We start from the raw sequence: 27,568 nt of genomic DNA, 5'->3' as shown, positions 1-27,568 counted from the left end.
TGCCTACTTAATAAATATGATCTTTTCACTCACAGCAGGATAAACTTTGCCTTCACAATGAATAGCTTTGCTGTTGTGCCACTTCCAAACAAATGACATCAACAATCATTTATCTACTTGTTATCTGAAAGGGACCCGTAAGTTCTCCAAAGCAGTGTACTGTGAAGGCAAATTTTTTTTCTGCAGTGAGTGATAAAACCATTGCACAAACACATGAAAACACAGGGCATTCCCCCAACTTTGTATAATTTCAGTATGCCCAATAACATTCCGATTATCTGAACTTCTGTTAACTAACCTGGCCAGTTGGCCCAAAAAAGGGCCAGAGTATGAACTTTTTACATGATATTGTGTAATTAGATTTCTCAGCCAGTTCTTGAACTGGAAAACAGGAATCTGAATGTTCATACACCAAGTTTAAATATGTATTTACTCAAATTTGTAATAAACACTGACTATCTTAATCTATTGGAAAATTTTGCACCAGTGAAATATATTCTGAGATGCTAATATGCTGTATAAATAATAACAGCAGCAGCATAATTTTATATACAGGGTGATTCACTACCAGTGCGACAAACTTGCAGGAGGTGTAGGGGGCACAAAGACGAATCGGAATCACATAGCATTCCAGGGTCCGAAATGCCTTCGTCATGCAGTAGAGGACGTTGAATGGGAGGTCGCGTGAACAGCGATCCCGCTGGAAGTCAGCATTTGCGAACCGTTTCTTTTGAAGAAACCAAGTAGCAAAAGTCCTCCGGAGTGGATAATTTGCAGGCTCCAATGATTGGACGCGTTGTAGATGGTATGAACTCATTTGGTTTGTTGACAGTATCCTCCATACAGTGGATTGGGAAATACCCAATCGTTGGCCTATCGCTTGAGTACTTGTACTCGGATTGCCTTCTGCAAGAAGTAGGACATTCTCCTCATTGTCTGGCGTCCACGTCGTTCGCTATCGATTCATGGTACCTCTCGTGAAACAACCAGTCTCACATAACCTTCTGTGCACACGTGCAAAAATCGTATGATGAGGAGCACGCCCGTGCGGGAAACATTCCTGGTATACAAGCGCAGAGCGGCGCTCCCGTTACAGTCCGCAGCTCCATACACGAGGTGCATGTCGGCCAGTTCAACGTTTGAATACTCGTCCATCCTACTGCCTCAAGAACCGGTTCGCAAATGCTGACTTCCAGCGGGATCGCTGTTCACACGACCTCCCGCTCAACATCCTCTACTGCATGACGAAGGCATTTCGGACCCTGCAATGCTATGTGATTTCGATTCGTCTTTGTGCCCCCTACACCTCCTGCAAGTTTGTCGCACTGGTAGTGAATCACCCTGTATATATATCTTATCAGCCAGTGCATTTAACACTTTGTTTTTAAGCATTTTCAATAAATGCCATAAAAGAGAATAAAATTACAATGTTATTAATTTAGTACATGTACTAACATGATGAACACACTACTGTACTGTATTTTGTTCAATAAAAACTTTTTTAAATTAATCGCCAATCACTATGAAAAAGTTGGGTTTAGAGATTTCTGTTATCCAATGTAATCACATTGTATGCAATTTCATAAGTTCCTGAGAAGTCTTGTGATATTATGCAAACTTAAAGTGGTAGCACTATAAGTGAATATTAACTATTAATTGTTGGATAACAGAAATTCCATTTGCTTTGGGTAATTGAGGTCCCATCTTAATTCTGAAGTTCTAAATTTATATAATTCATTTAAATTAAAATGACTTATCTTACAGTTTTCATGTATTTTTATAATTTTGCTGGTTAAAATAAATAGTATACAAAAAAAAAAAAAAATCACACAAATTCTGGGTTAATTAGAAGAAACTTTGTAAATGCAAATTTGAGCACTATTGCAGATCCTATCTCCCCCCACCCAATCTGCATTTCAGAACGAAAACTATATAATTGTTCAGCAAAGAAATATAAAATGGAGATAAATATTCAGATTATGACAACTAGCACAGTCAACAACAGTGAAGTAACAACTATGAATTAAAATACTGCTTTATGTATACTAAGCAATAACTTATTCACAATTCAGAGCTAATATATCTAAGTAAAACAAAAATTAGAATAGCATAGCCTTCTGTATTAAAACCTAATTCAGTTTCAATATGTAACTTTAAAGTGTGAATAAATAAATTCTTTGACAGGGCACGCAGGGCAGTTTCAATTTCCAGTTTTTATTACCTGCATTAAAATATGCCCTTCCACTATATCAGAAAATGAAAATTCTCAAATTATATCATTTATATACATAGCAGGGGTATACATAAAAGCTAGCACAAAATGAAAACTGCAAATTTAGTTTTGTTTTTTTTTAAATCACACAATATTTTATTAAATAAAATAATCAGTACCTTTGTATTAAAATATTACACACAAAATGTACATAAGACATTAAAGAAATGAGCTTTTGGATTCATTCATATTTAAGGAAATTAGCTATTTTTTTTTTGAAATGGTATAAACTCAAATCACAAAACCTAAAGCTGACTGATAATATCTATAAACACATTATATAACATTAGATCAGAAATAAAGATTTCTAACAATTGCAAAGCCAATTTTCCTTTACTTATAACAATATTTTACTTGTTACTACCCATAACCTATCTAAATTGAAGAGGACTAATGCGTAAACCAATAGTATCTTTACCAACTTCAGCCACAGAACATATTTTACATATAATGCCTTTAAATTCAGGAAAATAGCTGGCCTGACACATGGAACATTTTGTCTCAGGTTTTCCTCTGTAAATAGGTTTATAGGTTTGTGCACAAAGAGAAAAAGGATTGTGCTCATCGTACTGCAATTGATATTGGTCAGTAGGGTTCTTATCACAAGCTTGCAAAATTTTTCTTGTCTGTGCTGCTACCTCTGGCCTTGGGCCAAGTTCTAATAACCGACGAGCAAATGATCCTGCTGTCTTATAATTTTTCAGTTTAAAGAATAGATTGAGAGCAGTTCGTAAAGTTAGTATTTGGTGTATAGGTTGGAGATTGCAATGTGTAAAATAAGCAGCCATTTCACATGTTCTCTTCTGTTGCTCAAGGGTTTCCTTTGGTAATCCCTTGCGTTCTAATTCAAGAGAAAGTCCCAAAATATATTCACGACAAATTTCTAGCAACTGTTGTGCTTCAACAATATCCTGTTTGGTATCAACAACAAGCAGAAGAATATTTAAAAGTAATACACGAAATCTCTCAATTGCTTCTTGAAATTTACCTGATGTTGTAAGCTGATAGCACGACTGAAGACGTTGAATTAGGTCATTCAATTTGCAACCAATGGCAGGAAATCCACCCTTAGCACCAGCCTCTTTCCAGTTACGATGGGGATAAACATAAAGAGTTGGCAGATAAGGCAATGCCTGTACAGCAATGCGCCCTCTGGAATATGCAGTTAAAAATAATTGCTTCAAAGGCTCAAAATTTACAATTCCAACTTGATCGTGAAGTAGGCGGAAGGCAGTTTCAAAAGAACCTGCTAGAACATGGTCTACTGCTAGCTTTGAATTATTAACCCAAACCTGGGCTTGTGACAAGCCTTGTGTTGGGGGCACAAAATAGCCTTCTTCTCCTGTTTTTATACCTGTGCATGGTTCCAATTCAGGAAGGAGTTCCAGATCCTCATCCTCAACATCCCAACCACCACCATCTTTACCTTCAGCAACTTCACTTAATCTCTCTATTACTTCTCCCGTACCTTCCTCATCAAGGGCTAGCTCAGCATCATCACCCCATCCTGAAAGATAAATTGTAAAACACTCTTACAACTAACTTACTGTTAAGTATAAAGTTCATTCTATAACATAAAAAAGTATATTTATAAAGTAGAAAGGAATATAGAGATATTTTAATTAAGCCCCACATTTATATTTACTGTAAAACACAAATAATTAATGATGAAACAATACATAATTCCTAGAGGTCAAAAACAGAAAAGGAAATTTTTAAAGGATTCTTCAATGAAATTTAAGGATTCTAATCATTCTTAAAAAAAAAAAAAAATCTATGATGGACCTATTTTGAATAAATTTGTTAAATGTTATTTCTGACTTATGCCAAGGATGCATTCATAGGAAACATGTCATAAGTTGAATTGCTATCCAACTTGGAATGTAATTTTACAGAAGTCCAGAAAGCATAGGTGAAAATAAGAGCAAGCAAAAACAACCAAGAAGAGCATAATAAAAAATTGGAAAATAGATACGGTACACATATGAAAACATGTGGCAGTTTAAAATTAAAATGGAAAGTTATTTTTGAAATGATTATTACCGATCTTTCAAAATTTCTTTAACCCAACAGTAGCATCCCCACCACTCCCTGGGCCAGTCTGAAAGTATTTATTCACTGTAACTCACTGGTTGGGGAGTAATAGTTGTTACTTTCTTACCAGTGTCTTTAGTCTTGTATTTGCTGCAGTTTGGACTAATTAATATTACTTTTCACTTTGTATAAATAAACTTTGCGATTCTCTCGGCCACCATACTCTTTATGCTACAACCACTGTGGTTGGCCGCATACAGCTCATTGTGCAGAACATGTTCTTTCATCACAATGGTAAATTACATATTTTCAGTTTTATGTTTGAATTACTACATTAAAATGGATCTTTAGTTTATTATGGTAATTTATTTTTCGAATGAAAGTTATATATTGTAGTATGGCTGTTATCCTATTTTATCATATATGTTTTATATACAGTGGATTCCAGTTATTTGGGCCACCGGTTAATCGGGACAGCTGCTTATTTGGGGCAAATCTTAAAAAACAGAAACCAATCCAGAAAATAGCCAGGATTTACTTCGCTTAATTGGGACAGCATGCCGTTTAATTGGGACAGGAGACCGCAGCACCGGAGATTACCCTACGATTGTCTCCGACAGTACCACGTGGTTCGGTCGAAATTCTGGCAGTTACAACCATAAAACAATAAAAACAATTAGCAGTCACCTGTTCATTGGGCTTTTCTGTTAGTGAAATTATCATAAACGGACAGTAAACTCGATCTTATTGAATTTGCGATAATACCGACGGCTGGAATTTTGTGGGTTATTATGGTGAAATGTGTTTACACTTCCACGAAATCTTCAATCATATAAAAAAATTAATTTTCAGCTCTTCTCTTCATTCCTATTTTTAAAGCTTTGTAACTTGTTACTCCCTTCTCACTTGCGCGTATCATGTTACTTGCAATTTGTGTGCCATGTTCTTTGTTATTGATTGCTTATCTTTTTACTGTTTTAAATTTTAACCCCCACCCACAAATGTCAGTGAACAGAAATGTCAACTAGTTCATATGTACGTATTAATTATCCCGATTATCACGTATATTCTTCCGATTTTCACGTATCATTTAATTTTTTTAATTGGTAAGGTAATAAGGGGTAAATTTGTGCTTAATATATCTTTACTTTTATAGCCTGTGGATAATATTCCTCCTATTTTCGCTAATTAGAATTGCTGTTTAATAGAATTAAAATTCAATTCACAAACGTGATCACAATGACCGGCGCTTACTGCACATCGTATAGTGAACGGTACAGTCTGTCCTCGTATAGCACGATAGTTGCGTTCCTAGAAATCCTCGTGCAATGCAAAATCGTGCAATATAAACAACAGGCCCTATGGGAAAAGTAGGGTTAGGTGCCGACCACCCAAGATTGAACACACATTTGGAACCAAAACATTACCAAACACAATAAATAATCGGGTAATTTTAATCGTTATAAAATACGTATTTTATAACGATTAAAATACGTAATAAAATATTATATTATAATAAAGTATTTTTAGTATTTTTAATACTAAAAAAGTATTTTTTACGAATAAAATACGTATTTTATTCGTAAAAAAATTATTATATTAAATAAAATAGTCGTAATAAAATACTTACGTATTTTATAATACGTAAGTACTGTATAAATTATAATACGTAAGTCGTAATAAAATATTGCTAATGCTTTTGCTTCTATCATAAGCAAACTTGCTTTTTGTTTGATTTTCTATCCAAACAGATGACAGCCGTTCCATCTCTTCGAATTCTTGTGTCTTAATCTAATGGATTTTAATTACACTGAGTTGTTTTTATTTTCTCTGCATTCTTTGTAATTCTCGGCGTTGCCTGATTTAGGTCTATAGCACGTGCAATATCACATGGCCTTTCATTTCGCTCAAAGCGTTTCACAATTTCATATTTTTTCTCTATCGACAGAGGCGGACAGAAGCCTTACGGGGGAAACCACGGTGGGCCGGGGGCCGGTGTGATTTTGGCCATAAACCGTAGTATGAGGCCACTATAAATTTTCCCGGTTAAGAATTTTTGGTCCAGTCCGCCTCTGTTTATCGATATTGCTTTTTTTTTTTCTCTGAATCTGCAGTGTCTTAGAGAACGCTTCCTTTTCACACCTTTTAAGCATTTTCCTCATTTTTAGGGAATAAAGCACAATTACAAAACGAGGAGGCACGCTTGATACACATAAACAAAGCTGCGCGCGTGTAGCAACTGAATAAACAACACTGTAAAGGCCGAGATACACTATTAACACCTCACATTTTACTAAAGCACACTACCATAAAACAATAAAAACAATTTACAGTTGCGTTTCTGCTAGTGAAATCTGTTATAAACTGGTAGTAAACTCCATCTAATTGCATTTGCTATTATATCGATAACTGGAATTGTGTTGGTTTTTACGTTATTATGGTGAAATGTGTTTCCCCTTTACTGATATAAAACACATAAATACATTTTCAGAATCTTCTTCATTCCTATCGTGTTGCGTTCAGTTGGGGTGATTCCGCGTTCGACCACCAAATTCTTGTAAACACAAAGGCGAATCGTGTATAAGCAAATTCGGTTCGTGTTATATAAGATAACGTTCCCCTATTTATAAATCGTGTATGATCGAATTCGTGTAATGCAAACACGTGTTATACGAGGACCGACTGTACTTTACTATGTTGAGTTCGTCGTAATGTGATTTGATTGTACAGTGAACCAATTGTAAAGGGGGGGATACGTTGTATTTTTAACTATTTACGTGAAACTTTGGATAATTGGGGCAGCCGCTTAATTGGGCCAAAATGCACTAGTCCCGATGTGTCCCAAATAACCGGAATGGACTGTATTATTTATTTGTAAACACAATTTTTACTTATTAACAGGAAAGATTGTGTTTCTTGCAAGAGAGTAAAAGTGACTGCAGCATCTTTTGTGGATGTGTCAGAAGATGAAGACATAAATGAAGAGATGCAGATGAGGGGAATTTGATGATGTTATCCCAGAAAAAATAGCAAGGATCCCATCCTTCATTAGGAAAGATGGTACTACCTTGTGGGAAAAAAAGCAGCCATAATGAAATATGAAACATGAAAATGAATCATCTGTATTCATTTGCCAGGGACAAAGCAATTCATAAAGGAAACAAAAATACCAGCATACTGCTGCAATTTGTTTTTTGATGACAAAATTTTGGACATAATTGTAAAGGATACTAATAAATATATATGGGAAGTTGAACAATTACAAAGAAATTAGTGCAGTTAGACACCAACTGATAAATCAGAGCTCAAAGTGCTGTTGAGAATGCTTTACTTAGCAGGTTATCTAAAAGCCAATCACCTGAAAAATGATGAGCTTTGGGCTAGAAATGGCACTGGAGTAGAGTTTTTTTGGCTGTCACAAGGACTTTTGTTTATTGCTTCCAGCCATAATATTTAACAGTCTACACACCAGAAATGAACAAATAACAGTCGACAACCTGGCATCAATAAGATTGATCCTTGATATTTTTTTAAATTCTCAACAATGCTACATAATATCTACAGTAAGCCAAAAATGGGATAAAGATATTTGCCCTTGTGTATACAAGAATGCATTACACAGTTAATGCATTCTTTTGGCACATCTGCCATACATATTCCCCTGGCCATGCTCCTTCAAGTTCCATTCTTAATGTGTTTCATAAGGAAAGTATTTTATAATGATAATGGCACTGATTTCTGTGATTATATTAGCTTCAAGGGCAACCAGACATGCTTTACAAGTAGCCATTGTACTTGTAAAGAAACCACATTAAAACAAGTGCTCTACAAAAAATAGTTTCCAGAAGTGTCAGGAGGTGGCACAAATGTGTCTGTTTGGCTGGAAGCTATGCAGAAAAGTACTAATAAATATGCCTGGTTTCACCTGTAACAAAGTGTTTTAGGACAGTCTATAGATTTTTAACAAAACTACCAACATATCACAGACTGCAGTAGCCTTGCAAATTTATCCATGGTAATAATCATAAAATAATAGCAATTTTTTCATTCATGCAATAGACAAATGCATTATAAAATTACAGTTCAGCGCTGTTACGCATGTCATGCAGAAAATTTAACAATTACCTTTCACTGACTGTTACTCATAATGGATTATCTTTTGGCAAGAATAATTACAACTTCAAGAGAAAGTATCTACAACAGGTTATTTGAAAAGTTTGTAGCATCACCTAATGCATTCAACCCAATGCCAGTGAGTATGTATTATTTTTCAGTATAGTCTCTTCAGAGCTGCACACTGTTTCTTCAATGCAGTTATCCCACTTTTATAGAATTATTCTGACCCTGTAAGCAAAGCAAACTTTTGTGGGCCCTATATCCATGACCCTTTGTTAGGTTATCAAAGGAAACTTCCATGTCAGGAAACTGATTATGGCAATTAGCCAAACATTAGTTAAAGGTGTCTTAAAGAGAGGTGGGGCCTCTGAAATGCTGTACCTGCATTTTTGTCAACACTCTTTCATCAGTTCTGGGGACCCCAGCTGCACTGCACTGATTCACTGCATAGAGGCAAAGCATACCAGTGCATTGCATTGGTATATTATATCTCTTGGCAGAACCAAGATAACAAATCTTGCCAAAAAAATTTTTAATTTTCCTGAGATGCACTGTAATGCACCAACCAAAACTTTTGTTAAATCCAATTCCTTGTCAGAATGTTCTGTAACTATTCAAATGAGATGCGAACACCATTTCATGGATTGATAATCGCTGATCTACTATCACCACATCGTGTATCATATCAGTGTTTTCTTGGCAATCAAGCTGTTGTTGGTTTCCCACTGCAAGGGTCAGCTTATTTTCTCCGTCATAGCATATGATGGAGGCAAATGCATCTACAGCTTGTACCATATTATAGTGGATTTGTTTCAATGTTAAAACTTTCTTCTGTAGGTGTCTTAAGATGGTGTGTTATGTTCTCATGTCTATTGTCTGAAAAAAAAAAAAAGAAAGAAAATGCACTAAGCTCAATTAAGCAAAACACAATATTTATGAAACTATTTTTTCTGTTTATACAAAGTATAAATAGAAAAATATACATTTTGCTATTCATACTTTGTTTATATTAAAAATATATTATAATAAATATATGTTTGTTTATACAAAGGGCCAAGCAAGATTATGTGAACAATTTTATTGTCATTATTTCTATATGAGACTATGAACATTTTAATACCTCTCATACTAGTGGATGCATTATAATCTTGCAATATCTGGTTTGTTTGCTTGTTTGGGGATTTTTCTGGGGCACTGGCATCTATGGCCATAGTGTGCCATACATATGGTAATACAATATCTTGTATAAAATATAAAACTATGTGACCACTCTATGCTGTACATACAAAAAAGTCAACCTTCTCATGATACTAAACACAGTAGAGCCTCTCTCTGGAGGAATAGATTTTGTGGTAAATTATATACTGGCAGCAATGGTATAAATACTCTAAATTTGTCATCAAATAAAAATATTTCACCATTGTGTGGACTGATGCAAATCTTTTAAATCTGTTACAATGATTCAAACATTTCTTCAAATTAAATTCCTTCTTAAATCTACAAGATCTTACTATAGATATATATATATATAAGCTAAAATATAGGATACTTGCCAGTAGCATGGCAAACCAGTAGAATGAAAATGAACTTAACAAAATAAAATAACAAAAATAACAGAAAAATGGGGGGGGGGGAGATTTTCAAAATGCATTGATTCCCTGACTATCATTGGCCTCGTGGTCCTCTGTCGAGATGGGGCATAATGGTCAGTCTATTTTATTTTATTTCATTTTATTAATTATTATTTTCAGTTTATTTGGTCACATTATGTTAGTCCACGTTTCCACTTTAGTGAGATTTCACATAATTCGAAAACGGGTGCCTACTAGGAGGCACCGCGAAATTTCTTTTAATTGGCTTCATTTTCTAAATTATTGCTGCTTCAACACTACCCTCTTTATTCCCCTTCTCCAATTTTTCTGTTATTTTTGTTATTTTATTTGGTTAAGTTCATTTTCACTCTACTGGTTTGCCATGCTACTGGCAAATAACCTATTTTAGCTTATTATAAGCAACATGTAGTGGACTGTGCTTTTCTGCTGCCACTGATGTTAGCTTTTCTACTATTTTTTCTTATTTATTTTTACTATATATTTTTATTAGTCCTAAATGGATGTCAGATGAACTAATTAGGCATGTGGCAGAGAAGAAAAATGCATGGTATACATATAAATTAACAGGTGACACAGAAGCCTATGATAGATATAAGCTGGTCTGTAACCAAGTCACAACGGAGGTTAGGCAGATTACGAGAAATCTTTGGCAAAGGATGCAAAGAAAAACAGCAAAGAGTTCTTTATTTATATAAACTCTGGAAGGAAAGAAGGAAGGAAGGAAGGAAGGAAGGGGATGAATCAGATTGGTCCACTTGATATCGATGGCTCAACTGTTGATGAACCTGCTTAGGTAGCTAACGAACTAAATGTGCATCTACATTCACACATGAGGAGTTATTCAGGGAGGGGAATTCCCAGAGGTATATTAAACTCTGGCAGTAAGCTAGATAATCTTATAATAACTGAGAGTAAAGTGGAGGAGAAATCGTTGAAGAAAAACATAACAAAGGTACCTGGGGTGGATGGAATCTATCCAGTTATATTAAAGGAGGCAGCAAAGGAAGTAAGCAAACCCTTAGCCATAATTATGACAGCTCCCTTGGATTCTGGGGAGGTACCCATTGACTGGAAATGTGCAAATGTGACCCCAATCCACAAAGAGGATCACAGGGAGACACAGGTAATTACAGACCTGTTAGTTTAACTTCTGTTCCAGGGAAATTAATGGAGGAACTGGTTAAAGAAACATTGCAGGATCATCCAGACAAGACTTCGGTTATAGCTCGGACACAGCATGGGTTTGTTAAGGGAAAGTCTTGTCTGACCAATTTGATTGGATACTATGATGTAGTCACAAAGGAACTGGATGCAAAGAATAATTTTGATATCATATATTTGGATCTTAGAAAGGCTTTTGATACTGCTGCACAAATTGGAGCCGTGTGGCATTGGAGGCAAATTGCTGCTATGGATAAAGGGATGGTTGAGTGGGAGAAGACAGAGGATAGTAATCAATGGACACTGCTCTTGGTGGACTATGTTATTAGTGGAATCCCTCAGGGTTCAGTGTTGTATCCATTGTTGTTTTCTGTATTCATTAATGATAATATATCAGGCTGAATGTTCAAGTTTGCAGATGATACGAAGGTTGGCAGTGTTGTTAACGACACTAGCGACAGCAACAGGATCTAGAAAAGTTGAGTAGATGGGCTGAGAGGTGGAAAATGAAGCTTAACATTTGACAAATGTAAAGTACTGCATATGGGAAGCAGTAACCCCAGAGTAATGTATCAACTGTGTGCTACTACACTGACAGGGGTAAAGAGTGAAAAGGACCTGGGGGTAACTGTGCAGGCAGATATGAAGTTTTCCGAGCAGTGCAGATGGTCTGCAAGAGTAGCTCATGGTGTCTTGTCAATGATATACAGGAATTTTTCTAGCAGGGATAAGAAGGTGATTATCCCCTTGTATAAGGCAATGGTCAGGCCACACTTTGAGTACTGTGTACAGGTCTGGAGGCCTCGTTTTAATAAGGATTTAGAGCTGTTGGAACGAGTACAGAGAAGGGCAACAAGATTAGTGAATGGAACAAAGGGTTGCTCTTACGAAGAAAGGCTTAAGTTTTGCAAATTACAGTGTCTGGAGACTAGGTACCTGCGAGGTGATCTGATTGAGGTGTATAAAGCCTTGAATTGTTTGAGCATGCTCAATGCTGATGGGATTTTTCTTCTTGCTCAGATTAATCACCTGAGAGGGCATAAATTCAAATTGAGGAAAGAGAGTTTTAGGATAGATGTGTGGAAGTTTGCCTTTAGCCAGCGGGTGGTTGATTGTTGGAACCAACTTCCATCTGTCGTAGAAGTTGATAGCTTAAACAGATTCAAGGCAGAACTAGACAAACATTTGGAGTAGGTAGATGAGTGAAATGAGAAGGGGGTCTGCTTTTTTTTTTGTTTGGCTGATGTTATATAAGCTTGCTTTCTTGCATCATGTGCCCTTGCTAATGCTAATACTTTTTATCTCTCTATTTAATTTGAATTAAATATATATATATAAAGTTGGCAGTAAAGTTTCCGGACTGGTGCAATAAGAAGAACACAAAGTGAATTAGCTCAAAAATGATTTTGTTTTTATTCAAACGAAACTACCTGATTGAATGCACTTTTTACACTGTTCTAAAAGTTTTTGAAAAGAGTTAGTGAAGGCATCCAAAAAGATTTTTTTTTTTTTAATTAAAACCCCAAAAAAGAGAGGGATTAAAACCTATAGTACTTAGTACTGTGCATGGGTTGGTTGAGAAGACGAAAGAAGATATTTGTTGACATTAGATTTGAACTTCTGATTATGTTCAGTTCAGCAGTTACATTGTTATTTATGTCCTCAACATCCTGAAATTTCTCACCTTGGGAAAGAGAAAGAAGTCCACTGGTGCTAGATAGGGAGAGTAGGGTGGATAGTCTGTACAATGCCATGTTTCATCAGTAAGTGCAAAATAGGCAGGGGGCAATGTCATGCAACAAGAACCAGCTGCATTTCTTTCAAAATTGCGGCCTTAAACACATTACACATTACACAGGAAATGTGTTTGAATAGTCTTTGAAGCACATGTATGCAGAATGCAGTATTGACCCCCCCCCCCTTCATATATAAATTCCTTGTGAATCACACCCTGTTTGTAGAAAAACATGACTAGCATCATTTTTGATTCTGGACTTAATAGTGTAAGCTAAAGTTTTTGGGCCTTGGTGATGACTTTGAAGTTCACTGCATGCTCTGATGCTTTGGCTCTGGACTGTACCATAACACCCAACACAGAGTTGGGTGTCTTGACAAGCCTAGATAAAATCTTCGCATGATAATGCTCTTCACTGCTTCTGCTCACCCATGAAGCTGTGTGGCACAAATTTTGTACAGACCTTCCTTTCCTTAACTCTTCACATAGAATTTGACAAATTGTCTCCTTATTCATATCCAACTCCTCAGCTATCATTTTGAGGGTTGAAAGATGATCTCTTGCCACAATTTTCTGAATTTTTGCAACTCTCTCCTCATTTTTAAAGGCTGACAGACAATCACTTCTTGGGTCATTGCAAACAAAAATTACGTCCATATTTGAAGTGCTTATACCATTCAAATGCACCAGTATGATCTGATGTTTCATCACCATAAACAGTTTTTAATATTTCGTGCATTTCTGCTACAGATTTTCTCAGTTTAAAGCAGTGGCAGCTTATGACACTGATGTATGGGGGTGCTGCTCATAACGTAACTTCATCTTAGCAAGTTCAAGCTCAATTCACAATTAAGTTGTAATCACATAATTACACTGTTGAATTTTCAGTATTGACTTAACACTGATATAATTTACTTAATGAGAATTCAGGCAAATCCTGTGAATAACCAAAAAGACACCGATATTGTGACGACACATCCTTCACAGTCAACGATAAAGTTGACACTGCTTGCTCTGCAGTTCCTTTGACTTGTTTTGTCTCCTCTAAAAAATGTATTGTGGCAACCCAGCGACCAGGCAGTGTCTAGCACACAGTTCCGCCTACAGTTAAACTTCAAAGTTGAATGTTCGGTATTGACTTAACACTTAACACATTTATTATTGAAATGATTATTGGAAATAGTTGTTTTCCCATAAACCAAAGGCCCTAGGCTATGGTTGGGCCTGGATGGCCCGGGCTCTGTTTAATACTTGCATTAAATAAAGCAATTATTTATTATTTATTTTTTGATTATTGGAAATAGAGGATAAGTATACTATATGCGAGACCTGTTAATAAAAATATTCATTGCGTTGCACTGTTCTTTACAAAATTTCATATAACTCTGTTGACTGTATATTTCGATTTAAAAAGCTGGGGGTGCTGCAGTTCCGCAGTGCCTACCAGCGAGCCACCCCTAAAACAAAATTTTATATTTGTTCATCATTCCATTGCAAAATAATGAAATGAAACATTATTGCTAATCACAAAACTAGTTGTTAATTGGAACCTGTGAGCCTACTGGACAATCTGTATATCAGCAGCTACTGGAAGTTTGAACTACAACATAACACTTCTGTTTATTTTCAAACTCATGGAACATGACTGTAACTGCATCAGTCCAGCAGTTTATTGTCACACCTAGTATATATATATAAAAAAAAGACATTAGTAATAATAGCAATAAATGAACTACTGACACCATCTAGTGCATCAATATATACATACTGAAAAATAAAAATTGTGATCAAACAAAAGGCTACCTTCTATAAGTCCATCATCTGTTAGTTCTGCAGCCATGGCTGTTTTACGAGACATCATTGCCCCCTCAAAAAAGCTCTTAGAAACACTGAGAAGCGGCCAGTTTTCTTCAGACTGCATAACAGCACATGGAGGTTGTAAAAGAATGGCATTAGAATCAGCCTGAGGAAGCTCAACGTTAGTGTCTGCTAACAAACTTTTTAGATTTTCTGCATCTTCACTAAGACCATGGGTAATAGCACATAAGTAGGCTACAGATGTTTGACCACATGTCTGTGTAAAAATAAATCAAAGTTAACTAAATATATTTAAATAATAGCTATAATATACACATTCCAAGTTAAAAAAAAAAAAACATTTAAAATCCTATAAGATATTTTCACACATATTGAATGAATGCTCAATGAATATCTTGTCTTCTCTCTCTCTATATATATATATATATATATTTTTTTTTTGTCAATAATTTTTTAAAATTTTATGCAGATGGTTTGATACCATTGGACAAAACTTCATGTGTTTGTTATTCTTTATAATGGATATATAAATAATAAAACAATCCATGCACAAAATAAGAAATTGCACAGGCAGTTAAGGAGAATTAGTTTTATACTATACTTATGAAGTTCATACACGGTAAAATTAATTAGATGTTAACTTAGCAAGGGTTCTACTTTTGTTAATTTAATATCACACAGATGAATTCTTATGTACAAGTGGAAGACAAAAACTAAAAATTAAAACTAAAAGAAATATCCCCATTAAAGAAAACAGTGCACACTTCCCCTCTGATTAATGAAAATAAAAGGTTGTGACATTAAAATAAAATTGTTTAAAAAGATCATAAAGTCAAGAAGGCTCCCCAGGTAGCAAAGCCCCAGCTATTATACCTGGATGGACATTCACGACAAGCCCCAGAGACCAAATTATGTGTACATTTCAAAATTAGACACTAACAAATATTTCTCCGTTTGTTCATAACAGTGGCAACAATTCTTGTATATGCATACTGTGAAATAGAACTGTTGTTCATGTAATGTCCTTTATGAGGTTGTAGATGAATCATTTACATGACCTGAAAACCTTCTGGTACTTGTTTAGAAGGTGCTTGTACAGCATGAAGTATATGCTCTTTAACATTTGCAGTTCATTGGGATCACTCTTTACCAGCATTTACCCATAATGGTTTTGGTGTATTCATTTCTCTAAGTCGTCTCTCCACAGCATTAAATGTTTTATGATTTGGTATTCATTGAGTTGGAAATTTTTCAGTGTATTTGCATTGCAGACAGACACTACACTATGGAATTCTTTCAAACCTTGTGAGGGAGGTTTTTTTTTTTTCTTTTTCTTTTTGCTGATGCTGCATAAGCTTGCTTTCTTGCATCATATGCCTCTACTAATGCTAATGCTCGATTTCATGAATATGAAATACTGGTGAAGTCAACAATGGAAACATGGAGAAGATCCAAAAAAATGGATCATCTTGTGTTATTCTTTCATTCTTACCTTACTAAAACCTGCCAAAGATCCTTCCTTGGTTCAAAATTATAGGACAATATCTCTTACAGGCTGCATGGGAAAAATATTAAATTTTTGAAAGAATGGTTCATGCAAGGCTAGCATGGATCCTGGAATCAGAGAATCTTTTATCAGGTCATCAGTATGGCTCTTGTAAGAATTGTATATTGACACTACCTATCCATATGGTATTATTATGAGCCTTTATTATCTAGATCTAAGGGATCATCTTCCTGAAATAATTCAGAATTTCCTACACCTGGACTTTTATCAGGTCCACTATGAAACATAGTCTAGTCTGCATCTCATATTCAGGAAGGAGTAGCACAGAAATCTATACTCAGCACAACCTTATTTGCAATTCAAGCCAACAACATGACATGACATGACATGACACATTCCTAAAACTGTTGAAGCTTACACGTATGCAGACAACTTCTCAGTTTCCTGTCAGTAGCAAACCATGTCTGATATTGCAGGAAAATAAAACATTCTTCCTTCCACTGACAGATGTGGTCACCAGCATGGACACTTTCAACTGGCAACTCTAACTTGCCGTAACCAAAACTGAATCTTGGACTTTATGCAATGGACATCAACTAGCAGAACAGAAAGCTATCACCACTCACTTTTGCAAGTAACATTCTCTATCAACTACCCCAATCCTGAACTAATGGTATTAACTAGTGATATTGGAGATACCACTAGTCAATACCATCAGATTTCTGGGTCTGATATTAGATAACAAGATAAATTTCTAAGCACATATTACTCATCTATGAACTGCTGGTTTAAAGCAGGAATATACTTCAGTCAGCCTTGCCCATGTCATGGGGAGCTGATTGGTATATCTTACTAAACCTTTAGAAGTCTCTAATCAGTTCATACTTAGATTATTGTTCTCCACTATACTACTCGGCCAGGACAGGAGAAGCACATGAGTACAGCTAAATATCACTCAGCACAGTGCTCTGTTGAGTGCCCTAGGAGCTTTCAGGAGTCCCCCAAACCAAACCCTTTAAGTTGAAGCATATGATTCCCAGTTGCACCTTTGCAGAAAAACATTGATATCTCTGTATGCTGTTAAGATCCAGATTCTCCAATTGCATCATAGTTGGGAGTGCTTGTATATAGTTTAGCAGTGAAGATAATGCACGTAACTGGTAATTAAGCTGTAACTGTAAATAAAGGAAAAACTGCTGCAGCACCTACCATATTGTCAGTTTTTGATCATCAGTATACAGGGTGTTTCAGTTAAACGTTTCAGAACTTCTAAGAGGGGTAGGGTACATCCTGACAACTCGAAATCATATAGCAATGTGGGGTCGGAAATGCTTTCCTGAAGCGGTGTTGTACACAGAAGCACCATAAAGAAAAGAGACCGTAAGTGAGAAATCGTTTTAATAATACATGAAAAGAAGCAAAAGGTACATGGATTAAAGTAAGTGTTCGAAGTTTCTTCCACGGGCTACAATGCACGCCTCACATCTCCGACGCATGGACATCCGAACATTCTGGAATACTCCAGGAGAATTTCGAATTTCTTCGGCAGCTACTGCGATTCTTGCAACCAGCTCCTCAGCATTGTCAACAGGGGTGTCATAAACTAGCGATTTCATATGACCGTGAAAATTCCTTCACAAGGGAAGGAATTTTCAACACGCATAACGACCATATCTGGGCGGTCGAGAACCCGCATGCAATACGACGTCGTGCAGCACAGATTCGATTTTTGTTCAATGTATGGGCCGGTATTATGGGAGATTACCTCATCGGACCTTACCTGTTACCGTCATCTAACCGGACCTATCTACTTGATCTTTCTGCAGCAAGTATTGCCACAACTTTTGAGAGATGAACAGATTTCTGCATCAACGCAACAGACAATGTGGTTCCAACACGATGGAGCCCCTGTCCATTATAGCGGAGATGTTCGTAACTACCTGGATGTCACATTTGGTCAACAGTGGATCGGACGTGGTGGTCCCGTGCGTTGGCCTGCTCGGTCACCCGACCTATCATGTCTTGATTTTTATTTCTGGGGTCATATGAAATCGCTAGTTTATGACACCCCTGTTGACAATGCTGAGGAGCTGGTTGCAAGAATCGCAGTAGCTGCCGAAGAAATTCGAAATTCGCCTGGAGTATTCCAGAATGTTCGGATGTCCATGCGTCGGAGATGTGAGGCGTGCATTGTAGCCCGTGGAAGAAACTTCGAACACTTACTTTAATCCATGTACCTTTTGCTTCTTTTCATGTATTATTAAAACGATTTCTCACTTACGGTCTCTTTTCTTTATGGTGCTTCTGTGTACAACACCGCTTCAGGAAAGCATTTCCGACCCCACATTGCTATATGATTTCGAGTTGTCAGGATGTACCCTACCCCTCTTAGAAGTTCTGAAACGTTTAACTGAAACACCCTGTATATTGTAGAGGCACTGGAGTTGAGAGTAGTGTGAGCTGAGTGAAACTGTCTGATATTGCAGGAAAATAAAACATTCTTTCCTCCACTGACAGATATGGTCATCACAAGAGGCAGAAACACACAGGAAGAGTTATGTCTTGAAAATTGTTACTTAAATCAAAATTCCAAGTTTGAAAAAGTTCTGATCCTGCCACCATGCCTGATGCATAGCATGGTTTATTAGCATTGATTTAGGTAGCTAAATGCCCCCACTCCAAATTTTTTTTCTTCTTAAAGAACATCAACTCTTCACTCAAATTCACCCATCAAAATGCTGAATTATTCCTTTGTTTCTCCCCCCCCCCTTCTTTGCATTGAAAAGACACATAGGCATCATATTGTTTTATTATGTCCTGCTACAAATTTAAAATTAGTGTTTTAAGCACTAGAGCTTGTCATCCATAGCGACATGCACGTTGTGTGTGTGTTCAAATGAGGGTGCAAATATGTTTTCATGGGCTGATCTGCATGTTGTGCAGACTGAAAACCTGGAATAACTCGGGGATGGTACTAAGATAACTCAAAACAAGTAGCAGACATCAATGTATTGTGCAAACTAAACTGTGATGGAGTCACCAAAGTTGACGGCTGCCAAAATGTTATAACCAGTTCATCCTTTTAATATGTATGTAAAATGAAGTTGTGTGATTAGTTCATCCCTTATGAACTTTTAGTGATCTTATTCTGCATTATGCAAATCAATGCCAACTGCAAATTGGTCTAGAAATTATTTTAATAAGCCCCCCCTCCCCACCACCTTATAAACTTTCATGCCATATTCACATTTGTTCACTTCCATTGAGATGTGCTTTTGTGGGGAGGGGGGATATATATAGATTACTGTAAAGTTGTAGTTTCTCTTTTCATGTTCAGGCCTCTTTCCAGACTTGTAGTTTTAACTGCCTGCTCAATTCTGCCACAGACAGTATTTTGGGGGGGAAAAGAGAGAGAGAGAGATAGAAAAGAGTATTCAAGTACTGTGTCTCCTTTTGTTCTCTTAGGTCTTGAGACACCTGACAGGATGGATAAAATTCTATTTGCAGACAGAATACATTAGAATAAATGTGATGCAGTCACCATTGCCAATATCACTGAGGCAAACTTAAGGATTCAGGGAAGCTGCTAGTTGGGAGGAAGGTAATATGTATACTCATTTATCTGACAATATGGGTCCAACAATGCTTGCACAGAAGAGGAAGAGCCTTCTGATGGTGGCAATATTTTAAATGAATGGGAAATAAAATTTCTGGCAAAGTACTGCTATAGGCAACTACACTGGGATATGTTAGAGTAACAATGAACATAAAATCAGAGGAGTTTACAAGAATGGGAGAAAGAGAATACAAGAAACAGCACTGTATTTAGCAGTCATGCAAGCTTAAACCACAGTCATTCAAGGCATGTCTATTTTTACCTACTCCACTTCTTTGAGATACTGGTTATGTTAACAAATACAGATGTCATAGGATATCAGAAACATGTCATTCACATATATTGATTTTATATACTCATTACTCATTTAAACTCATTTAAATGTGTTTACTCATTTAAACAGATCCCACTGTTTAAATGAGTAATTACTGTCAAGGGAAAGGTCTTTTATTTTCATAAGGGGGATTACAATGGCCTTAGACATATGCTCTTTTCAGGGATAAATGGAGAATTTAAGGAAGTTATCATCAAATGTCTTCTATTGTCATCAAAATGGATGACAATAGACAAGACAACATTAGTGACAAAGAAGATGATGCATGGGATGATTATAAATTATCAGCAGACCTAAATCCTATACTAAATATAAATTAGTCTGTAATGAAGTTTGTCAGTGGGTTAGGAATGCTAAGGGAGATTACGAGCCATCCTTAGCAAGAGTGAAAGTAACATAAAACACCAAGGATTTCTTCACTATGTCAACAGTAAGAGGAAAGGATCAACCGTATCAGTCCACTTGATATCTGTGGTAACAGTACTGATCAAGATGAGCAGTGTATAATATCTGTGCAATTTAATCTAATTTATCATCATATACTGCTTATCAAATGTAGACACCTCCGTAGCCAGGTGGGCAGGAGCAGTAGTGCGTAGCACATACTTCTTGATTAGACCAGGGTTCGCGCCTGTGACCACCAAATACAGAGGATGCGGAAGGTCAGGGAATGACCACCGCATATCCCCAGCCCGGATAAAGGGTGAGGGTTGGTGTCAGGAAGGGCATCCGGCCGTAAAAATTTCATGCCAAAACAATAAAAATGCTCACCCCATATAAAAAAAGTAAAGTGCAGCCATTATCAACCCACTGCAGGGTGGAAGCCTCCTCAACAATTCATGCTGAGGGAAATGGACCATAATCTGCTACACTGGTCCAGTGCAGGTTGGCAGATCGACCGTATTCAGCAGTCAGGGGCTTGAACCCCGGTCTACTCAAAGAGCATGTGCTACTGCACTCCCGCTCTTGCCCACTCGGCTACGGAGACCCCACATATATATATATAAAAAATGGGAAAGGGCGAGGACAAAAAAAAAAAAAAAAAAACCTGCTTATCAAATGTGAAAAGTTTTTTAAAGTTATATATTAAATAAACTGCAAATGAAATAAGTTGGTTCACTTACAAGCTATTAAAGCAGTTATTAAAAATAATGAAATAATTATACAGAACTGATGAAGTTGACAAAATAATCTTATTTTGAAAAAACAGTATATAGTAATGAATTGGATGAAACTGTCAGGATGTAGACAGACACATTAGACAATTTCAACTTGACAATGATTGACAATTTCCCCAGAGACCGCAAAGGGCAGGGGAGAATTGGCCTTTCGTTCTGCAACAAATGGGTGTGCCATACTTTTCTGCATTATAAAAATAGGAGTACTTACATAAAGTACTCCTAACTTGTTACTTTTTACTTGTTAACAATTAACAAGTAAAAAGGAGGGCACCGCTAAAAAAATTTAGCGGTGCCCTCCTGCAGCACCAGGTCTAAATTGCATGAAATATCACTATTAGCAGAGTCAGAATCAACTACAATACAAAATTAAACTAAATAAACAAAAATAGACAAATCCTCTGCACTGATGGGTCGATCTATTGATCGGATATGGGACCAATCTTTTTGACTGACTCACCCCTGCGGCGATTTGTTTAGTGTTCGAAACATTGTGATTCCCTGACCGTTATTAGCCTCGTGGTCCTCCGATGAGATGTTTAGTTTCGATCTTTTTCACTCTATTGGTTTGCCATACTGCTGGCTTAAGTTTTATTATTACTAATATTTTTCCTGTTATATATATATATATATATATATATATATATATATATTCATTTCTCTAATTGTTCGAATTTTTGATTGTTACCTATTATGGGTGGTTTTTACATATAAGCATTAGTGTTCATACAATTCTGGTCATTAAGCTAGCCTTATTTAAGTCATCTTAATTCCGCATGGCCTATACATATTAGGTTTAGAAGTTTAATGATAATGAATTTTCATGACAAATTACTGATGAAAATTTTTTACCTGTAGCAAAAGGTAATTACTAGTTATTATTAACAGTATATTTCTATTTTATTACTATTATACATTTTTACTATAATACATTTTTGCATTCCATCACATGGCCGTCAATCCCCTACTTCGTCGGGGGCTTTGAGTGGATTGACAGCCCTTTCGATGTAATGCCTCATACTTACTCATTTCTGTCTGTACCTATCACAGTTTTGCTATTTTAAGTTCCTTTTCTTTTGTTTAATTTCTAAAGTTCCTTCTATAATTTTAATTTTTTGATTTAAGTTTTTGAAATTTTTAATTATTGTTTGCATATCTATTTATAGTATTAATTAGTTTAATTTTTATTTTTTACGATCTCTTCAGCAAACTGTGATAGAGTACACAAAGCCCAACGGGTAAGTATCCGATATTGTAAAATTCCTACTTACTTAATGTTGTACTCCGTGGAGGTCGTAGAATAGAAATGGGGAATTTCCCGCCTTCTATTTGTTTTATAGGTAGCGTTTTTATAACGCAGTCGCACTAACGTTACCCTGTGTGTTGATGGTGCATTGGCCTCAGGCCCCGATTTTCATGCCAATGCCTGCGGTGGAGGTTTGTTGTTGGATTGATAAGCTTTATATGGGTTGTGTTAACATGTGGATTAAAATCTTTTATTTACATGTGTATTTACATTATTTTTACATGCATTTTTGTGCCTTACCTCGGACTGTGCCAGTACTGCTTTTCTATGGCGTTTTTTTTTTTTTTTTTTTTGTTTTGGTAGTTGTTGGCGCATTGGCTTCTGTGGCCATATTGCACCTCCCAAGGTTTTTGCAGTACTTTGATCCAAGCCCGAGGCGGGAATCGAACCCGCGACCTTTGGGTTGCCGGGCAGGTACTTTACCCACTCGGCTAGCCCGGTCGGCCTTCTATGGCGTAACAGCACATATTTGTCCAGAGGTAAAGGCTATATATACATATATACAGCCTCTTACTATTGTTGGGGGGGGGGGAATTAAATTTGGCAATAGGTTGTAGTGCAGTCAGGCAATAGCCTCGTCTGAGTGCAATAAACCTTATAAACTTGGGGATACTTTTTCTGAGTAAATACTATTTTATTTTTAGATGGTTTTCGATGAATATATGTGGGTCTACATTGGGGTGGTGTGTTCTAATATTTGCGTATATGGCAGTTTTTATGTGATACCTACTGTATCAGTTGGGAATTTTGTTTATATCTAGGGTTTTGATGAGTTTTTGTATTACCATTTTTAAGCTTTCTATATTGTTGCAGATTTTTAAAAGTCTGTTTGTTTGATTTCTTATAGTATTACCATGTATATGCTTCGCTATAAGAAATCAAACAGACTTAAAAATCTGCAACATTATATATAAGTCATTCTCAGTCTTTCCTGACTGAGAATGACTAATCTAACACAATAAACATCTAACACAAAAAACTGCATAATTCAAAATGCAGTCATGGTATTTTACCAAATACTAGTGGATCAATGCAGTATATAAAGTAAACTACATGCCTTCCTTGAAAATTTTCTTCCTCCTCCCCCCCTTTTTTTAAACTGTATTGAATTATTCAGAGCTTCATTTTGCTTTTCAGATTATTAATAATAGAAACAAACCCATATAATCAAGCACCTGTAATTTTTAAAACTGCAGTGTGGTTTTTCTGAAAGGATATGCAACTATGACTAATATATAACTAGACAAAAGGAGAGATGGGAATAAACATATGAAAAAAAATTAACAAAACCATAATACTGGGCTACCTCTTGTAATAAAAAAAAATCTCAAAATTGAGCTACACTTGTTTTATTGCACAGGCCTGCTAGTAATATATTTTTAACAGAGTATCATAAACTACCTTAAGTATCTTTACTCTCTCAGAAACATCTCCTAAGTATAAAGCATTTTGAAACTGTCCACTTGTATCTTTTCTGATCTCAGCTATCCTCATCATTTTATGAAGTTTTTCCAAGTTTCCTGTTATCAGATACAAAAATGAGAGCTTATCAAAATTTTTGGTCCTCTGGTATGCCATTTCTACCACCTGCAAAAAAAAAAAAAAAAAAGGTGGGGGGAATAAATAAACAGTAACATTTACTTTAAAACAACAATTTACCTTTACTTCTTATGTTTTCACTAAAGCTGTGCACAAGTTAAAAAGAATTAAATTTTTTAGGCAAAAAAAAAAAATTAATTAATAAAAATCTACGTTTTTACATATTTATAATGGTAAAATCATAGCAGGTGCAGGCACACCCTAACATCATTGCAAAGAAACGCAGAGCCCACTCTGTTGCTAGCATAATGAAAATTAACATCCTCCATTCTTTGTAAAATTATAAACAAACCTCTCAAATAATCACTAAAAAATAATTACATCCTTTTAACTTTTCATTAGAGGAACAATGAAATAAATGAAAATTAACAATCCATATCCTTTGTCGGATTATAAACAAAACTATCAAATAAGCAATAAAAAATAATCAAATCTTTTTAACCTTTCATTAGAGGGACTGTTCCTTTGGACTTTATAAAAGGTTCAAAGAAACAATGGGCTAGCATGCTGCAAAATATAAGGGCTAAAGGCCGGACACAGAATTCCGCACAGCAGAAAAGAAAATTCAGTGATAGCTCTGCAATTTTGTTGTTTTCACATTGATCATATTTGTTAAGTAGGGTCCAGAAATGGTATCCATTCTTATGTGTGCTTGCAATTGCATAAGGCAACTATTTATTAACTTCAGCATGCCCCAACCCTGTCTATGTAAGAAGCTAGTGAACTCTACTCCCAATTGAAGGGATTTTTGTGAAATTTATTTTTGGCTCTGTTAGAAATATTAGTTGCCATATGTTCCATTTCTGGCAAGTTTCAAGCTCAATTCTGATTCTGCAGCTGACCCATTTTCCAGTAAATTTTATATCAAATTTCAATCCCATAGTTAACCCATTTCCACTTACCAAGCTCACTTACTAGGTTTTGGCAAATTAAAAAAATAACTCAGGAGTTTTAACCATTGAGGTACTTTCTTTAGTAATCATATTTTCATATATCAGTAGTTGCTGTTAAACATTGGGGAAGTTTGTTTTATTAAGTTTTTTAATGAAATGTGCAATTCACATATTGCATATAATTATATGCAGTAAACTGTATTTTAAAGTTCTTTGTTTCATTTGTGTTTAGTTATACAGTACTCAACATGAATGGTTCATGCAAAATCTTTACAGTACTCACTAATGCAAAATCTTTACAGTACTCACTAATGCAAAATCTTTACATTTAGTGACCAGATGAATTTGGCTATTAGTGCATCCCAACTTCCACGGATTATCAAAGCAGTAATAAATTGTTCAAGTAATTCAAAACAACTTAATCTTCTTTTACAAACAAATTCCCTTAAAAAAAAAAACAAAAAACAGTTGGATATTTAAATTAAACTAACCCTCTTAAATATAAAATTCAACTACAATACACTATATGGAACTAACTCTCCAATAATTCAGTAACAACGATGGTGCACTTAACTCCACTTTAGTAAACAATGCTATTTAAAAAAAGGGAGGAGGAGCACTTAATTATATATTAAAAGTTAAATCTTTACTGCAAAAATGAAATATGTAAATGTGATCGTCAAAGAAAGCATACAATACACAAAGTCAAGATATATTTTTCACCTAATGTTATAACACTATAACATTAAGCGAAGTATTAAGTATGGAAATAAAATTCCCAGACTGGTGCTGTCAAGTCATGTTTAACGATTTGGAAAATAAATGGAGGCGGTATGTAGTTCAAACTTTCTCAGACAGATGGTGGTCCCGAGATTTTCCAGTAGGCTGACAGGATGCAAGTAACAACCAGTTTTGCCAGTAGCATTAATGTTCTGTGTCTTGATTTTACAATGCAGCAACAAACAAATACCAAATTTTGCTTTAAACATGGAAAAGCTGCAACAGAAATGTATGAGATGTTAAAAACTGTTTATGGTGATGAGAGAGAGAGAGAGAGAGAGAGAGAGATTGCAAAATTTCTGTAAATTGTGGCACAAGATCATTTACTCTCAGAATGATGGCTGAAGAGTTGGATAAACATTGGGGAAGTTTGTTTTATTGGTATGAGTTGGATATGAAAAATGAGATGATTCATCAAATTCTGCATAAAGGTTTAGAGAAAAGTAAGGTCTGTACAAAACTTGTGCCATACAGTGTCTCATGGATGAGCAGAAGCAACGAATTTCCTAATTTCCTTGACTATATTGTCACTGGAGATGGTTATTAGATGTTTCAGTAAGACCCAGAGATGAAGAGTCAGAACATTCAGTGGGCTTCAAAATCATCACCAAGCCCCAAAACGTTTTCTTTACAGAAGTCCAGGATCAAAAGGATGTTGATCATTTTTTCAACACATGGTGTGATTCACAAGGAATTTAAACTGAATGGGAGAATGAGTCAATTTTGCATTCTACACATAGGTGCTTCAAATACTATTGAAGTATATTTCCTGGGTGAGGCTGCAATTTTGAGAGAAAAACAGTTTATTCTTGTTGCATAATAATCGCCCTGCCCATTCCACCCTTGTTGTGAAGATATTTCTGATGAAACAGAAACACTACTACAGTAGTAGTAGTAGTAGTGGCATGTGATGCAAGAAAGCAAGTGTATGAGCTTATGCAGCATCAGCCAAAAAAAAAAAAAAAAAAATCAGACCATTCCTTCCTTATATTTATTTCACCTACCAACTTCCACAATAGATGGAAGTTTGTTCCAGCAATTAATTTTTTTTTTTTTTTTTTTTATGAGAACCCCAAACACGAGAGGTATTAGAACCTATAGTACTTAGTACCGTGCTTGGGTAGGAGGTTGAGAAGACAAAAGAAGATATTTGTTGACATTGGACTTGAACTTCTGTAGATTGTAATTTTCAGGAAATACGTATGAAGGAAGGTTGTTCCAGAAAACGGCAGTTGAACGAATAAATGAGGAAGATGAAAAGTTGGTTCTGTGGGTTTGAAGTTGGACAGTAAATGGATGTTGGCTGGTGGCGGCACGTGTTCGGACTGTTTTGAAAGAGAGAGCGGGAATTATAGAACCCAATTCAGAAGAACAGTGCCCATGGAAGTATCTGTAGAAAAGGCATGCAGCAGAAACAGTACTTCTATGAGAAAGCGAATGGAGAGACTCTGTTAGAGATGAATCATTAATTAACCTAACTGCCCTCTTCTGAATGGAATCAAGAAGCCTGAGAGAGGTTTTGGGGGCACCACACCAGATGTGGGAACAATATTCCATGGCAGGGCGGATTTGCGATTTATACAGAGTGAGCAGCTGTTTGGAAGAA

General features: G+C 35.9%; 1 protein-coding gene across 1 annotated transcript in view; it reads right to left on the bottom strand.

Annotated features, from left to right (window-relative positions):
• Nucleotides 1-2,643: 2,643 nt before the first annotated feature.
• Nucleotides 2,644-27,568, bottom strand: part of alphaCOP (coatomer subunit alpha) — a 222,021-nt gene continuing 197,096 nt past the window's right edge. The window contains exons 11-13 of the mRNA XM_090386490.1: nucleotides 24,092-24,277; nucleotides 14,735-15,005; nucleotides 2,644-3,779 (exon numbers count right to left, since the gene is read on the bottom strand). Coding sequence (XP_090242616.1) covers nucleotides 2,644-3,779; nucleotides 14,735-15,005; nucleotides 24,092-24,277 — 1,593 coding nt within the window. The remainder of the gene's footprint in view (nucleotides 3,780-14,734; nucleotides 15,006-24,091; nucleotides 24,278-27,568) is intronic.

The sequence above is a fragment of the Mastigoproctus giganteus genome, chromosome 12 (genome assembly GCF_048544385.1).
Source record: "Mastigoproctus giganteus isolate SK-2022 chromosome 12, ASM4854438v1, whole genome shotgun sequence".
In the NCBI taxonomy this organism is placed as follows: domain Eukaryota; kingdom Metazoa; phylum Arthropoda; class Arachnida; order Uropygi; family Thelyphonidae; genus Mastigoproctus; species Mastigoproctus giganteus.
Note: the sequence above shows the minus strand (reverse complement) of the source record. Positions and strands in the feature narration are given on the sequence as shown.